The sequence below is a fragment of the Ammospiza caudacuta genome, chromosome 6, assembly GCF_027887145.1.
Source record: "Ammospiza caudacuta isolate bAmmCau1 chromosome 6, bAmmCau1.pri, whole genome shotgun sequence".
In the NCBI taxonomy this organism is placed as follows: domain Eukaryota; kingdom Metazoa; phylum Chordata; class Aves; order Passeriformes; family Passerellidae; genus Ammospiza; species Ammospiza caudacuta.
In genome coordinates this window covers 63,749,744-63,764,737 of record NC_080598.1, presented here as the reverse complement: position 1 = coordinate 63,764,737, position 14,994 = coordinate 63,749,744, and the positions used below count along the sequence as shown (strand labels likewise).

General features: G+C 47.1%; 1 protein-coding gene across 1 annotated transcript; it reads left to right on the top strand.

Annotated features, from left to right (window-relative positions):
* Positions 1-1,526: 1,526 nt before the first annotated feature.
* PSMC6 (proteasome 26S subunit, ATPase 6) lies at positions 1,527-12,269 on the top strand. Its single transcript, XM_058806298.1, has 14 exons — positions 1,527-1,652; positions 2,663-2,742; positions 2,932-2,971; positions 3,311-3,363; positions 5,181-5,248; positions 5,648-5,762; positions 6,276-6,363; positions 7,667-7,728; positions 7,807-7,930; positions 8,057-8,118; positions 9,054-9,174; positions 9,264-9,344; positions 11,493-11,564; positions 12,075-12,269. Exons 1-14 carry the CDS (start codon positions 1,568-1,570, stop codon positions 12,191-12,193), a joined length of 1,170 nt encoding a protein of 389 aa, XP_058662281.1. The 5' UTR covers positions 1,527-1,567; the 3' UTR covers positions 12,194-12,269.
* The last annotated feature ends 2,725 nt before the right edge of the window (positions 12,270-14,994 follow it).

The following is a 14,994-nucleotide window of genomic DNA, read 5'->3' as shown; positions in this document are numbered from 1 at the left end:
AGGAGAAGGTGCCAATATAAAACAGGGATGTTCACTTTACAGAAAAAAAAACATTTCACTAAGGATGAAAAGCAATGCTAATAATCCAGACCAAAGCCACCTTTAATGAATATTCACACATATTAATTACCTGACAGTGACAGCCAAGCATTTGGTCCATTTGTATCACGGTTCATTTTTTGCCTTCACAATGACTGGAGAGAGAAAATTAGAGAAAAAACAAATTTACTTAATTCACCCTCTGAGTTGTGGTTCAGAACTATCCAGTGTGGTTTTCTGCCAATAATCTGATCACCAATAATTTAATTCTTTGCTCCTCAAAATCATTAAGCAGATTTAAATTACAAAACCTTATTATTTTGTGGGCTGCCCCATGCTGGCAGTGTCCAAGGCCAGGCTGGACAGGGCTTGGAGCACTCTGGGCTGGTGGAAGGTGTTCCTGCCATGGCAGGGCTGGAATGGGATGGGATTTAAGGTCCCTTCCAACCCAAACCATTCCATGATCCTGTGACAGGAGATAGGTTTTCTTGTACTTAGAGCCAGGTCCATTTTCTTGCCCAGGTGGACAAAGGTGACTTTTTGTCCCTGCCAGCCCTCATTCCCAGCTGGCAGTGCTGGCATTGGTCACTTTATTGGTGACTTTATTCTCCGCAGAGCTCAGCTCTTGCTCACCCCTCCTTGCTCTCCTGGCCATTGCCCTCTCTCCCTGTGCTGCTCTGATACCCCCAGTGAGGCTCTGTGAGCTTTTCCAGCCCACAGCAGCTGTTGGTCTGCCTTGGGAATTGTTAAAAATAGCTTAGAAACTGTGTAAAATAGTTGGTAGATGGTTAAGCACGTACTGTTCATTTGGTTATTATATTGTAAACGGGGTTAAAAGGGGAGTTATGAGAAATCAGGTACTCAGGGTACCATAGCACAGCTCAGTAAAGCAAGCGCAGCACGAGCCAGCCTAGACAGAACTGTAATGGGCAATCAAGCGCCTTAAATGAAGGATCTAAAAAGAAACCAATCCAAAGGGACAAAAAACGGGATAAAAAGGGGCTTTTGACCCACTGAATTGTGCCAGGACATCGAGGACATCATCGGTACCATCGCTGCTGAGCAGCGCCAGCGCTGCTCCATCCTTGAGGGAACGCTCCTGCTTGGCCCGGGCCCCCTTGCTTTATGCCTTTCTTTTTTTCATAATAAATACTGAAATCACTTTAGTACCGGGAGCCTGCTCTCGTTTGTATCAGGAACGCCCCACAAACTGCCCACAGCAGGAGATGGGACGGACTTTAGGGTCCCTTCCAACCCAAACCATTCCATGACTGCTGGAGCTCCATGAGGTCTCCCAGCACCTCCCTTGCCCACACTCCGCGGCCGCCCTTGACCCCACGCTCTGAGCCTGGCACAGCCCGGTCCCATCGCAGCCGCTGCTCGTGACACTCGCGGCGCCTCACGACAGCAGCCACCTGTCGCGATAGCCGCAGTCCTCCGCGGCGGCAGGGGGCGCTGCGCGGCGCTGAGGGCCGGCGCCGCCGCCATGGCCCTTCCCGGCATTCCCTATGAGCGGCGGCTGCTCATCATGGCGGACCCCAGGGACAAGGCGCTGCAGGATTACCGCAAGAAGCTGCTGGAGCACAAGGAGATCGACGGCCGCCTCAAGGAGTGTGAGTGCGGGCACGGCGGGCCGTGAGGGGATGGCGGGGGGGCGTCTGTGAGTGCCCCGAGGAGCCCCGAGAGGGAGCGCGGCGGCCGCGGCGCTGCCCGCGCTTCGTCATGGGCCTGGCCCGGCCAGGGGGCGGACGGGGCTGGGCGCTGCCGGTGCCTCCGCTGGGTCCCGGTACCCTTGGGAGGGCTCCGGAGGGTCACGGAATCACGGAGTCATCTCGGTTTGGAAAGATCTGTGGGATCAGCGACACCAGCCTGTGGCTGTCACCTCCTTGTTAATGGAGCAGAGCACTGAGTGCCAAGTCTCGTTCCTTGGGCACCTGCAGGGATGGAGACTCCGCTATCTTCCTCGGCAGCCTTTCCCCAGTGACTGACCACCCTTTCCGAGAAGAAATTTTCCCTAATATCTGTTGTATTGCACTAAATAGACACGGACTCTTGCAAATATCCAATTTAAACTTACCCTGGAGCAGCTTGTGGCTGTTTCCCCTTGTCCTGTCCCTGTTCCCTGGAGCAGAGCCCGGCCCCCTCGGCTGTGCCCTCCTGGCAGGAGCTGTGCAGAGCCACAAGGGCCCCTGAGCCTCCTTTGCTCCAGGTGAGCCCCTGCCCAGCTCCCTCAGGGATTCTGCAGCCCCTGCCCAGCTCCTCAGGGATTCTGCAGCCCCTGCCCAGCTCCTCAGGGATTCTGCAGCCCCTGCCCAGCTCCTCAGGGATTCTGCAGCCCCTGCCCAGCTCCTCAGGGATTCTGCAGCCCCTGCCCAGCTCCTCAGGGATTCTGCAGCCCCCGCCCAGCTCCTCAGGGATTCTCCAGCCCCATCCCAGCTCCCTCAGCCTCTCCTGGTGCTCCAAACCCTTCCCCAGCTCCATTCCCTTCTCCACATTATCTCAAGGGTCCTTACTGGTTTCCCAGTCTCACTCTACCTGCAGCTTTGCTGTTGGAAAAGGGTCTGGTCCTGTGCTCTTGTGGGGTTGAAGGTGACCAAAATCCTGTGTTTCTTTCCTTTTCTAGTAAGGGAACAGCTGAAGGAACTCACCAAGCAGTATGAGAAATCAGAAAATGATCTCAAGGCCTTGCAGAGTGTTGGGCAGGTACGTGAGGGAAACGAGCTAGTGCTGCCTGTTGATATAACCCTTAGATCCATTTTTATTTAGTGTCAGAAAAGTGGGAACAGTGCAGGTAAAACAAGCAGGAATTGATGGCTCAGGGATGGTTCAGGGTGTCTGAGTCCTGCAGTGTTAATTTCCCTTGAGGCTGATGCTGTATTTCCTCTTTTACAGATTGTTGGTGAGGTTCTTAAACAGCTGACAGAGGAGAAGTGTGAGTACACTGAATTCTTATATTCTCTGAGATTGTGAAAATCATGGAACCATGGGATGATTTGGGTTGGAAGAGACCTTAAAGAACATCTCATTCCAACCTCCCACTATCCCAGGCTGCTCCAAGTCCTGTCCAACCTGGCATGGAACACTTCAGGGATGGGGCAGCCACAAAATAATAATCTTTTAAAGTTTAAATCTTGTTAAAGTTACAGAGAAATAAAGAATTAAAGTGTTGGTGATCAGATTATTGGCAAAAAGCATTTTGGTTAATTCAGAATCACAGTTCAGAGGGTAAATTGAGTAAATTTGGGTTTTTTCTCTAATTTTCTTTCTCCAGTCATTGTGAAGGCTACAAATGGACCAAGATACGTGGTTGGCTGTCGCCGTCAGGTAATTGATCTCTGTGAATATTCATTAAAAATTTGCTTTCTGTGGGATATTAGCATTGCTTTTCATCCACTGGGTCCTTAGTGGAGTGGTTTTTTCCTTCTTTAATGTGCACACCACTATTTTACCCTGCTCCCCTCTCCCTTTGTAGTGGTAGCAGTGTAACTTTTGGTGAAGACAAAACAACCCACAGCATTCCCAGGACCTTGCATGTGTTTTGTGATTTTTATTGAGTCAAAACTCTGCCCTTCAGCCTGATTTTGCACTCTCTGAAAATTAATTATTATGAAAACTGATTGTGTAATTTCACAGTTGCTGTGCTGTGACTGTTGCTGTCATACTGCTGAGTTTTAGATTTAATGTTATTTCACTCTATATCTTAATCATGGAATGGTTTGGGTTGGAAGGGACCAAAGTTGATCCCATCCCACACCTGCCATGGCAGGGACACCTCCCACCATCCCAGGCTGCTCCCAGCCCTGTCCAGCCTGGCCTTGGGCACTGCCAGGGATCCAGGGGCAGCCACAGCTGCTCTGGGCACCCTGTGCCAGGGCCTCACCACCCTCACAGCCAGGAATTCCTTCCCAAAATCCCACCTAAACCTACTCTCTGTCTGCCTAAAGCCATTGTCTTCATCCATATCTTTATTTTTTTCCTCTTTCTGGAGAGAAACTGATGTTCATTGCAGAATTTTGGGACATAAGTAAAATTAATTCCACTCTGGGGCATGTGAGGTAATCTTGATGTTCTGTGTTGAAACAGAACTGAATCCTAAGGGATTGGTTGTCCTTGGATGAACCAGCACTTTGGAGTTTATTCTTCACTAAAAACACTCTTTTATCTTAAAAGATCCTTGATTTGCTACCAGAGGCTAAAAAAAAACCCCAAACAACCAAACAAAAAACCCTTGATTGTTTTCAAAATGTCAAAATATCAAAGACAAACAGTTTCTCCTGGACTAGAAGGAGGAGTTTTTGATCAAAGCCCTCCTGGCTGAGCTGCTGCTGCTCAGGAGGGAGGAGAGCAAAGCTGTTTAAGTGGGAGCAAAATCACTTCCCTATCTCAAGTGCATTAGCTGAGAAGGTCAAGTGGTTTCTCTTTGTTTTCTTCTCACTGCAAAATAACTTCAGTCTCTTGGGCAGAGTTGAATCTGAGAAAATTCCAAGCTGTGATGAAGTTCTTTGGATAAGGAAGCTGGAAAGAGGCCTTAGTTGTGACTCCAGTTAGGGAGGGGGACAGCTTGATCCTAAATCCTTCCAGAGGGTCAAGGACCCTCATGGCAAGGGACCTTATAAATTATATATATTTCCCAGCAGGGACAATGGGAAACTTCCAGCAGTCCTGGAAAAGAGTTGTCAAAATCCTCTTTTAATTCCATCAAAATTGAGTAGGAATGTGTTTAAAAATCCCATAAAAATGAAGTAAGCAGACAAAAACTGCTGAGGCAGGAGAGGAGGCATCCAAGGTGAAAGATAATAATTGAACAGCTGACTTCAAAGAGGGGAAGTAGTGACACAGGAAAATGTTGAACTTTCTGGGAGGGTTGTTTAGTTATTCTGAACCAGCTGTTCCTGTGTGGAGCAGAGGGCAGGATTAGATCCCACAGGTTGACAGCAGTAAAATTAAAAATTAATGATGGGCTAGAAAACAGTCTTTGTTTTAAAAGAGGTGCAGGTAAGTTAGTGACTGCTTGGTGTGTCACTGTAGCCTTGTTTTTGTGTGTGATGGAGCAAGGAGTGCAAACTCCAGTGAAGATTTTGGCTAAAATCAGGGATTGTGTTGGAGTGGGGTCCTAACAGAATTCCTTTTTTTGGGACTAGCTTGACAAGAGTAAGCTGAAGCCAGGGACAAGAGTTGCTCTGGACATGACCACTCTGACTATTATGAGGTAAGATTCTGCTCTTCTTGTAATAAAAAGGGGGGAAAACATTACACAAGGGCTTGAATTATCACTTTTGTAATATTTTGTAAGCATTTTCTGCAAAGCAATGCTTAAGTAAGGATAGTTATTTTGAGGGAAGACTTGTGTGTCTGTTTTAAATGATTTAAAAAGTAATTGGTTGTTTTTTAGAAAAATAATTACAGTATTTTGAGCCATGTTTTAGGATGTGGTTTAAATCTTTAAAAGGTTTGCTAGGTTTGGGTTTTTTTCTGTTTTTTTCAGCACGTGAGGTGGGAAGAGAAGAAATAATATTCATATTGCTGTACAGTTCATGGGAATAACTTTATGAATGTATAAATGTGTCTACACGATAAAAAGATCTCCTCTGAACTCTTGTTTTTCCAGATACCTGCCCAGGGAGGTGGATCCACTGGTGTACAACATGTCTCACGAGGACCCAGGAGATGTTTCCTACTCGGAGATCGGAGGCCTGTCGGAGCAAATCCGAGAGTTACGGGAGGTACCCAGTGCCCCAAACCCCCATCAGATCCTGTCCATGCTCTCAGTGAAGCTCTGCAGGGCAAAACCACCTTGGGGCTGTTCAAGGGTCCTCTCAGATCAGTGCTTTTCATGTTTCATTGCAAGTGCTTGGAATAAAGTGAGGATGATCCTTTAGGGAAGAGGGTTTAAAGGATCCAGGACCCTTTAGGCTGTGGGAGTGCCTTGAAGTTGAAGTGGCAGGGTCAGCAAAGCAGACTGGAATTTTGCTCAAAAACTATCAGGATTGCTCTGGGAAATGGAATTAGGACAGTAGGGATGTGATTTGAGCAAAGAGCATTGAGAGGAAGCAGCAATTGCAGAGCCAAGGCAAGGGAGTGGGTTGGTGCATAGGATCTCTCATTTTTTTATTAAACTGTTTCTCACACAAAAATGCTGCCAATAAATAATGCAGCTAGGTAAAAAACAGGCTGGCATGTGCATCATTAACTGTTTTAAACCTCAGAGGCTCAGGTTGTTGTGTGTGCCTTCACAGGTCATTGAACTGCCACTGACAAACCCAGAATTGTTCCAGCGAGTGGGAATTATCCCTCCCAAAGGCTGCCTGCTCTACGGCCCCCCTGGTGAGTCTCTGCAAAGGGCAGCAAGTGTTTGCTTGTTGTTTTCAGACTGGCAAGAGCCCTCTTTGTTTCTACTTCTTTTCCTTTTTAGTTTTTCCTTTCCTTTTTTCTTTTTCATTTTTCTATTTTCTTTCTTTTCTTTTTCCTTTCTCTTTTTTCTTTTTTCCTTTCCCTCTTTTTCCTTTCTCCTCTCTCTCTTCTCTCTTCTTTCTGTCTTCTCTCTCTCTCTTCTCTCTCATCTCATCTTTGGTCTTTCCTTTCCCTTTTTTCTTTCCCTTTTTTCCTTTTTTTTCATTTTCCTTTCCATTTTTCCTTTTTCTTTTCCTTTCTCCTTTTTTCTCCCTCTTCCTTTCCCTTTCCCTTTTTTCCCCTTTCCATTTTTCCCCTTTCTCTTCCCCCCGCCTTTCTCTTTTCCTTCCCTTTCCCTTTTTTCCCCTTTCTCTTTTTCCCCCTTTCCCTTTTTTCGCCTTTCCCTTTTTCTCCCCATTCCCTTTTTCTTCCCTTTCCCTTTTTCTTCCCTTTCCCTTTTTCTTCCCTTTCCCTTTTTCTTCCCTTTCCCTTTTTCTTCCCTTTCCCTTTTTCTTCCCTTTCCCTTTTTCTTCCCTTTCCCTTTTTCTCCCCATTCCCTTTTTCTTCCCTTTCCCTTTTCCCCCCTCTCCCTTTTCCCCCCTCTCCCTTTTCCCCCCTCTCCCTTTCCCCCCTTTCCCTTTTCCCCCCTTTCGCTTTTCCCCCCTTTCCCTTTTTTCCCCCTTTCCCTTTTTTCCCCCTTTCCCTTTTTCCCCCCTTTCCCTTTTTTCCCCTCTTTCTCTTTTTTTCCCCCTTTCCCTTTTTTCCCCCTTTCCCTTTTTTTCCCCCCTTTCCCTTTTTTCCCCCCTTTCCCTTTTTTCCCCCCTTTCCCTTTTTTCCCCCCTTTCCCTTTTTTCCCCCTTTCCCTTTTTTCCCCCTTTCCCTTTTTTTCCCCCTTTCCCTTTTTTCCTCCTTTCCCTTTTTTCCCCCCTTTTCCTTTTTCCCCCCTTTTCCTTTTTTCCCCCTTTCCCTTTTTTTTCCCCCTTTCCCTTTTTTCCCCCCTTTCCCTTTTTCCCCCCTTTCCCTTTCTTTTCCCTTTCCCTTTTTTCCCCCTTTCCCTTTTTTCCCCCTTTCCCTTTTTTCCTCCTTTTCCTTTTTTCCCCCCTTTCCCTTTTTCCCCCCTTTCCCTTTCTTTTCCCTTTCCCTTTCTTTCCCCTTTCCCTTTTTTCCCTCCTTCCTAAGTCACTGGCAGGCATTGTTGAGTCAGTAATTAAACAGCTTCAATCTCTCGTCTATCCAGGCACAGGAAAAACCCTTTTGGCCAGAGCAGTTGCCAGCCAGCTGGATTGCAACTTCCTCAAGGTGTGTAATGGCTCTGCCCCCACCCCCTTGGGCTCTGTTTGCTCTTCATCCTCCTCATCCTCGTGTGTCCTTCCCAAGGTGGTGTCCAGTTCCATAGTGGACAAATACATCGGCGAGAGCGCTCGGCTGATCAGAGAGATGTTCAATTATGCCAGAGATCACCAGCCCTGCATCATTTTCATGGATGAGATCGATGCTATTGGTAAGGCTCCTGGCCTGGGGGGTGGCTGGGCTCTCCTTTTAAGGCTGGAGTCAGCTGTAAAGCCAATTCCCCCCATTTAAAGGGCAAAAATCCAGTAGCAGAACTGATGGGTTTGGTGTGCTGCAGGTGGGCGCCGCTTTTCCGAGGGCACATCAGCTGATAGAGAAATTCAGAGGACTCTGATGGAGGTGAGTGTCAATTCCTGACTGTGGCTGCACAGCCACATTAAATAACAGCACAGGTGGGAATTGTTACCTGGGATCTGGCTTTGCAGAGCCTTTTCTGGGTTAGTAAACTAGAAGTGAACTAAGTGCTGCTTTTACAAAAGGCAGCTGCGCATCCTGGTAACTCAGCCATGAGTTCAATGTGGAGACCAATTGAATATTTTTAAATTGCTGAAATTATTTGGGATATCTTCTTTTGCTTACTGTTGCTCTCTGCATGTTTGAAGGTTCGCAGGACCCCCCTTTCCATCTCTTTTAGTCTGTAACATTTTTGAACTGTTGCAGTTGGATTTTCAAAGCCAGGAGGAGCACTTGTATTTCTTTGTTTCTGTATTCACTGCTTTGATAAACTGGGTTGTGTGAAGAGAATATTAAAACCACTGGTGACAATTAGAAATTCTGAAGCTAATGGGAACCTTGCTTAGCCTGTGTTTGCAAACAGTTTGCCTGGTTCAAAAGAATGTGTCTGCCTTCCATAGAGAATTAAATCACTGTGATCAAAGAGCAAGTGCTTTGAGTGTTCACAATGAAATGCCTTCCTGTGTGTGGATTAGTATTCCAGAGGCTGTTCTTCAAGTCTAATTGGAATGTCCTGGCCTTGGTGCACTACAATCCAAATGTGTCAGGCAGCCATTGGCTCCTTCAGTCCTTGCAGTATTTTCTTTGCCTCATTGTTTTAGTCAAGTGTTTCACATTTTGAGCTCGGCTTTGCTCAATGTCCTTTTCTGTGGGCAAAGCTCTTCATGGCTTGGGATGGAATACTCAGGGAGCTCAAGGCCTTGTAGGATTCTTTTTTTACTTCAGAGCTTTTCATCTTGGTGAAGAATACTTAGGCAGGAAAACAAATCAGAGTGGGAAGATTTGGGGTTGTTTAAAACCAGAATTCTGTTCCCTGTTAGTTGTTGAATCAGATGGATGGATTTGACACTCTGCACAGAGTTAAAATGATCATGGCTACCAACAGACCTGACACCCTGGACCCTGCCCTGCTGCGGCCCGGAAGGCTGGACAGAAAAATCCGTGAGTTTGTGTTCCCAGTGGCTGCAGGGAGGATGGAACCCCTGGGAATTGGGGGGTTCTGCTTTGACTGAAGCTCTCATTCTTTCTAGATATCGACCTACCAAATGAACAAGCCAGATTAGATATTTTGAAGATTCATGCAGGTCCTATCACTAAACATGGTGAGATAGGTGAGTAGAAGTTCCCTGGGTGTCATTGCTGCTGCTGTTGGTAGGGATGGGAAGAGGGTGAGTTGTTACAGTGATTCTGACTGTATTCCCACCTTTACACTGCCCACACAACTTCCCCTCTTGGAATTCTGCTTGGTTTATTTTTTAAATGCATCCTGATTAAACTGTTGTTAAGTCTTTGAAAAGGAAAAACTGAATATAAACCCTTGAGCCCAGCTGGAAACTGGAAAATCAACAAGGTTCTCATCAGGGAGTTTCCTGTTTCTAATGGAATGGCTTAGTGCAAGTAAAGTGTTTTCATTCACCCTCAATGAAAGAAATATTGCTAATGAAAGAGTCTGAAAGCAGTAATCTTTAAAAGTCAGGGGGAAACCTTGGAGTTTGGAGATGGCATAAGCAAAACTTGTCTGGTAGTGGTGTGGAGCATTCTCTCAGGAATGTAAGGGGAGAATAATGGGATAAAATGGGGAGGGTTTATTTAAGGTCTGTGTCACTCTGAGCTGCCCAGAGTGCTGCTTTCACAGTGATTCCTCCAGCTCTCCTGGAGGAGCTGGGGCTGGGCTCTGCCTTTAAAGCAGGGCTGGCTGCCTGGGAGTGCAGCAGGGCCACCCCCACCCCCTGTGTGCTGACAGCAGCGATTCTGCAGCCCCTGGAGCTCATCCCAGGCACCATCTGGCTGCATCAACAGCTGCAGCTCAGGGACAGCAGCAGGGAGCTGGGGGTGGGCCAGGCCTGGCCACTGCTTTTCTTAGCAGCACTGCTGGCTTAAAGCTGCACGTGGCTGCAGGCTCAGGAGAGAAGGAGCTCCAGAGCAAATCATGAGCCTGAGGTAAAGTTCTTGGAGAGAAACTTCTTAAAAAGCGTGGAGTGACAGCACGAGGGGGAATGGCTTGCCATGCCAGAGGGCAGGGAGAGATGGGGTAGTGGGAAAAAACTCTTCCCTGAGAGGACAGGGAGGCCCTGGCTTGGTTTTCCCAGAGAAGCTGTGGCTGCCCCTGCATCCCTGGAAGTGTTCCAGGCCAGGCTGGATGAGGCTTGGAGAAAGTGAAAGCTGCCCCTGGCCATGGCAGGGGTTGGAATGAGATGGTCTTGAAGGTCTCTTCCAGCCCAAACCATTGTGGGATTCTGGAATGTTCTCCTTCATCCTGTTCTCATGTCTTTGGCACTGCAGTGGGATCATTCCTTCTGCCATTCAGCAAGCTGAGGTGTCAGGTCCTTGCTGAATTCCTGCACGTGATGTGGAAAGACTGTGATGGTCAGCTTTGATAATGCACAAGGAAGGCCTGAACTTAGCAGCAGGGTGAGGTGAAAATTGGATTAAAATCCAATGAGAAGGATTTACTCAGGTTCCAGCATGAGATTCTCCTGCTTCAATTCTGGTGTCTGCTGAAAACCCTAAACTCACAAACCTTGCACTGTTCAACCTTGTTCATTCCCTTCACTTATATTTTTTAACTTTCCAATTATGAAAATAAATTTTTATTTGACATTATACTACATGAAATTAAAATACAGCTGAAGAATTACTCCTCTTTAGGAGCTTTAGGATTCTGGAGATAAAAACATTCCATTCAAATGTTTTGAATTTTATACAGAAAGGAAACTGAAAAGTTTTCCAGGGAGTTAATAATTGTAATAAGCAGCCTTGCAAAAATCAGAACTTGCTGGAGGCTCAGCAGTGGTTTAGAAATTGATTTCCACTGAATTATAACCATGGCCACTCTCTTAGTAAATATATGTGCATAAAACATCAGGCTTAATATATTAAGATACTAAGTGCCTTTAGTAGGTGGAGTGTTGGCAGTGGAAAGGGACTGAGTTATGACCACTTGGAGAGAAGCTTTCTGGGCTTTTACAGCATTTCAGTGATAAGAACATTGCCTTGATGGAGCTTTTGCACTTCATGTTGATTCTGTAACCACAAGTTGGTAACTTTGGGAATTAATTATATAACATGAGCTTTTGGCTGCCACACATTCCTGTTTTAATGGAAGGGCTGATACAGCTGCTGATTCCAGTTAATTTATCAGCCCAGTGGGCAGCTCTGTTTGCACTGAAACCCAAGTTTGGTAGCTGGATGTGTATTTTATTGGCATCCCTAGGGGCAGGGTGATTTATTCCTGACGGGTGCTGCTGTTTTGTGCACAGATTATGAAGCAATCGTGAAGCTTTCAGACGGCTTCAACGGAGCAGACTTGAGAAACGTCTGTACTGAAGCAGGTAATTCCTTAACTCTTCATTTGGATCTGCTAAATCTTGGATAATGCTCAATCTTGGAGCTGTTCCTCTGTGGATTAAACCCAGCAGCTCAGAGATGTTCTGCTGGAACATTTCACTTGAGCTGATCTGAGCCAGCCACTTGTTGGCTGATCCTGATGTGTCCCACTGTCTCATTAGAACCAGATGCATTCCAGAAACAGGGATTGAACCCATTTTTCTCCTTTTTGGAGAGAATTCAGGGTTCTTGGTACCCATGTGCCTGCAGAGCTGATGTTATTTTATGCTTTTTGTGCATTTGGGGTTTGCCTGCACGGGCAAGCTGAGAAAATGCACACTCAGAGTTTAAACAAGTTTTCTTTTTACCACTCCCATAGTTCAGAAAGGTGAATTCCCTCCTCTTCCCAACATCCAAGATATGGGAATGTCATGTAGAAACCTGGATCAGTTTTCATTTGAATTTGAGTGAAACTTCATGTTGTGTCTCCTCACACTGTTAAATCCTCCTCCCAGGGATGTTTGCGATCCGTGCTGATCATGACTTCGTAGTTCAGGAAGATTTCATGAAAGCTGTCAGGAAAGTGGCTGATTCCAAGAAGCTGGAGTCCAAGCTTGACTACAAACCTGTGTAAATTAACCATAGAATTTGTGATTTGATTGTACACATCCTACTGGGTTAATGCATAAAAAAAAAAAGGAGAGAAATAATGTACCTCTTGATTATCATTGTAAGGTGTTTGTGTAGCATGTAGCTAGTAATTTTGGGAATGCTAGTTGCAAGTTGGCTACAGGAGTGTGTTTTCTGTACAATTCTGAAATGCAATGTTCATTACAGCCCAGGCTCAGTAAAAATGTGTGGAGATGTGTTGTTCTCTTAGCAATTATGGTGGGAATTTATAAACATGCCTGAAGGGATTCACAAACAGAAGAAAGTCAGTTCATTTCTTGACTTTTTGTATATCAGTAAATCTCCTTTCCCCAAACAGTTTATGAATAAAACCTGTTTAAATCTGTTTATCATGGTGGATTTTGTGTGTAGCTCTCACAGAGAGGTGAATTTTGTGTCTTCTGAGTTGGAGGAGCAACTTTTCTCTGGTGTAAGGATTGGAGTTCTGTGTGTCCTATACCAAACAGAGGCAGCCTAACCCTCGGAGAGAGAAGGGACTGGTGGGGTCTGGACAATCCTTTCCATGAAGAGATTTTCTTTATTATCCAATCTAAACCTCCCCTGGTGCAATTTGGGGTCATTTTCTCTCCTCCTGTCCCTGTTCCCTGGAGCAGAGCCCAACCTCCCTGGCCGTGCCCTCCTGGCAGGAGCTGTGCAGAGCCACAGGGGCCCCTGAGCCTCCTTTGCTCCAGGTGAGCCCTGCCCAGCTCCTCAGGGATTCTGCAGCCCCTGCCCAGCTCCTCAGGGATTCTGCAGCCCCTGCCCAGCTCCCTCAGGGATTCTGCAGCCCCTGCCCGGCTCCTCAGGGATTCTGCAGCCCCTGCCCAGCTCCTCAGGGATTCTGCAGCTCCTGCCCGGCTCCCTCAGGGATTCTGCAGCTCCTGCCCAGCTCCTCAGGGATTCTGCAGCTCCTTCCCAGCTCCTCAGGGATTCTGCAGCCCCTGCCCAGCTCCTCAGGGATTCTGCAGCTCCTGCCCAGCTCCCTCAGGGATTCTGCAGCCCCTGCCCAGCTGCTCAGGGATTCTGCAGCCCCATCCCAGCTCCTCAGGGATTCTGCAGCCCCTGCCCGGCTCCTCAGGGATTCTGCAGCCCCTGCCCAGCTCCTCAGGGATTCTGCAGCCCCTGCCCAGCTCCTCAGGGATTCTGCAGACCCTTCCCCAGCTCTGTTCCCTTCCCTTGAGGGGCCCAGAGCTGTCCCCAGGGCTGGAGGTGCCTCAGCAGTGCCAGCACAGGGGACAGGCACTGCCCTGCTCCTGTGGCCACACCGTGCCTGTACCAACCACGTGCTCTTGGCCTCCTTGCCCACCTGGGCTCACTCACTTGCTGCTGAATTCTGGAAACAGGATTTACCTGAGCTGGTGTTTATTTATTGCAATAAGTAAAGAAGGTGGTGGTGGTTTTAAGGGCATCTGCTTTACTTTTATTTTGATTTTCCACCCCAAGGGGTGCACACAGACCCACTGCACTGTGCAGCTCACCTGACTGTTGGACTGGAGCAGCAATGCACTAAATTGTACTTCTGGCTACTTCTAATTATCCTAATTGGATTACTCTGGGCCTGCTCAGCTGACAGACAAGTACATTAGATTAGCTCTTGACTTCCCAGGAAACACACAGCATCTCCCTGGCAATTTTAACAGCTGTACTTTTATTTCCTTTCTCATCACAGATCAAACAGATGGTTTAAGATGTAGAACAGTTAAAACAGGACAGGCAACAGTATTTCCCTGTTTATATGGCTGTTTCAGACCTTTCTCCCTGTTGTGGCTGTGTCAGGAGTGTAAAGATGGAATTATCAGGTTTAGTTTTAACAACCTTTTGAGTGCAGCTTGTACAGCCCATGTGCCTGGAACAATGAGAACATGAAATCAAAGTCCATTTCTGAGCAGAACTGTGATGTAAACAGAGAACTGAGCCTCTGGCTGAGGGAATGGTTGCTGAAAGGTGATTGCTGAAGGTTTCTCAAAGTTTTATTTAGTAAAAACAGCAGAAAGGCGCACTAGAAATAAAAATTGAGACTCTAAAATTCCAGCGCTAGTATTTCCAAAAGGACACTTCAAATTTTATTTAAGCAACCAACCCATTGAGTTTGCTTACTTTGACTAAGCTTCCCTCAGAAATTCCACTGATACCAGTGTAGAACTTTGGTTCATTGAAATGGAAAGGAATGAAAAACTGCAGTTTAAAATTAAATCTCATAGAATCATAAAATGGTTTGGGTTGGAAGGGAGCTTAAGGACCATTTAGTTCCACCCCTGCCATGGCAGGGACACCTTCCACTGTCCTAGGCTCCTTCAAGCCCTGTCCAGCCTGGCTTTGGGAACTTCCAGGGATCCAGGGGCAGCCACGGCTCCTCTGGGCACCCTGTGCCAGGGCCTCATCACCTTCACATCAGGAATTCCCAGTTCCCAATCTCCCATCCATCCCTGCCCTCTGGCACTGGGAGCCATTCCCTGGGTACTGTCCCTCCATCCCTTGTCCCAAGTCTCTCCAGGTCTCCCAGACTTCTCAAGAGTATGGGACCTCAAAAAGCAGAAAAACAGGTTCTTGCCCCAACACTGAGGTGTCTGAGGGCATCGTTTACACCAAGAGGAGCAGACTGGAGATCCCCAGAGTCATTCAGGTTGGAAAAGACCTCTGGGATCATCGAGTCCGATCTGTGACCGATCCCCAGAGCACCGAGGGGACGATCCCTCATCCCCATCCCAGAGCACCGAGGCCACTGAGGCGTTCCTCGGACACCTCCACGGATGGGGACTCCAAACC

What these genes read in the sequence shown, in the direction of transcription:
- PSMC6 (XM_058806298.1), top strand. Translation starts at nt 1,568, where the DNA reads ATGGCGGACCCCAGGGACAAGGCGCTGCAGGATTACCGCAAGAAGCTG. An exon ending in ACAGCTGACAGAGGAGAAGT is followed by an intron (nt 2,972 to 3,310) that starts GTGAGTACACTG and finishes TTCTTTCTCCAG; the next exon opens with TCATTGTGAAGGCTACAAAT. An exon ending in AAGGCTGGACAGAAAAATCC is followed by an intron (nt 9,175 to 9,263) that starts GTGAGTTTGTGT and finishes CATTCTTTCTAG; the next exon opens with ATATCGACCTACCAAATGAA.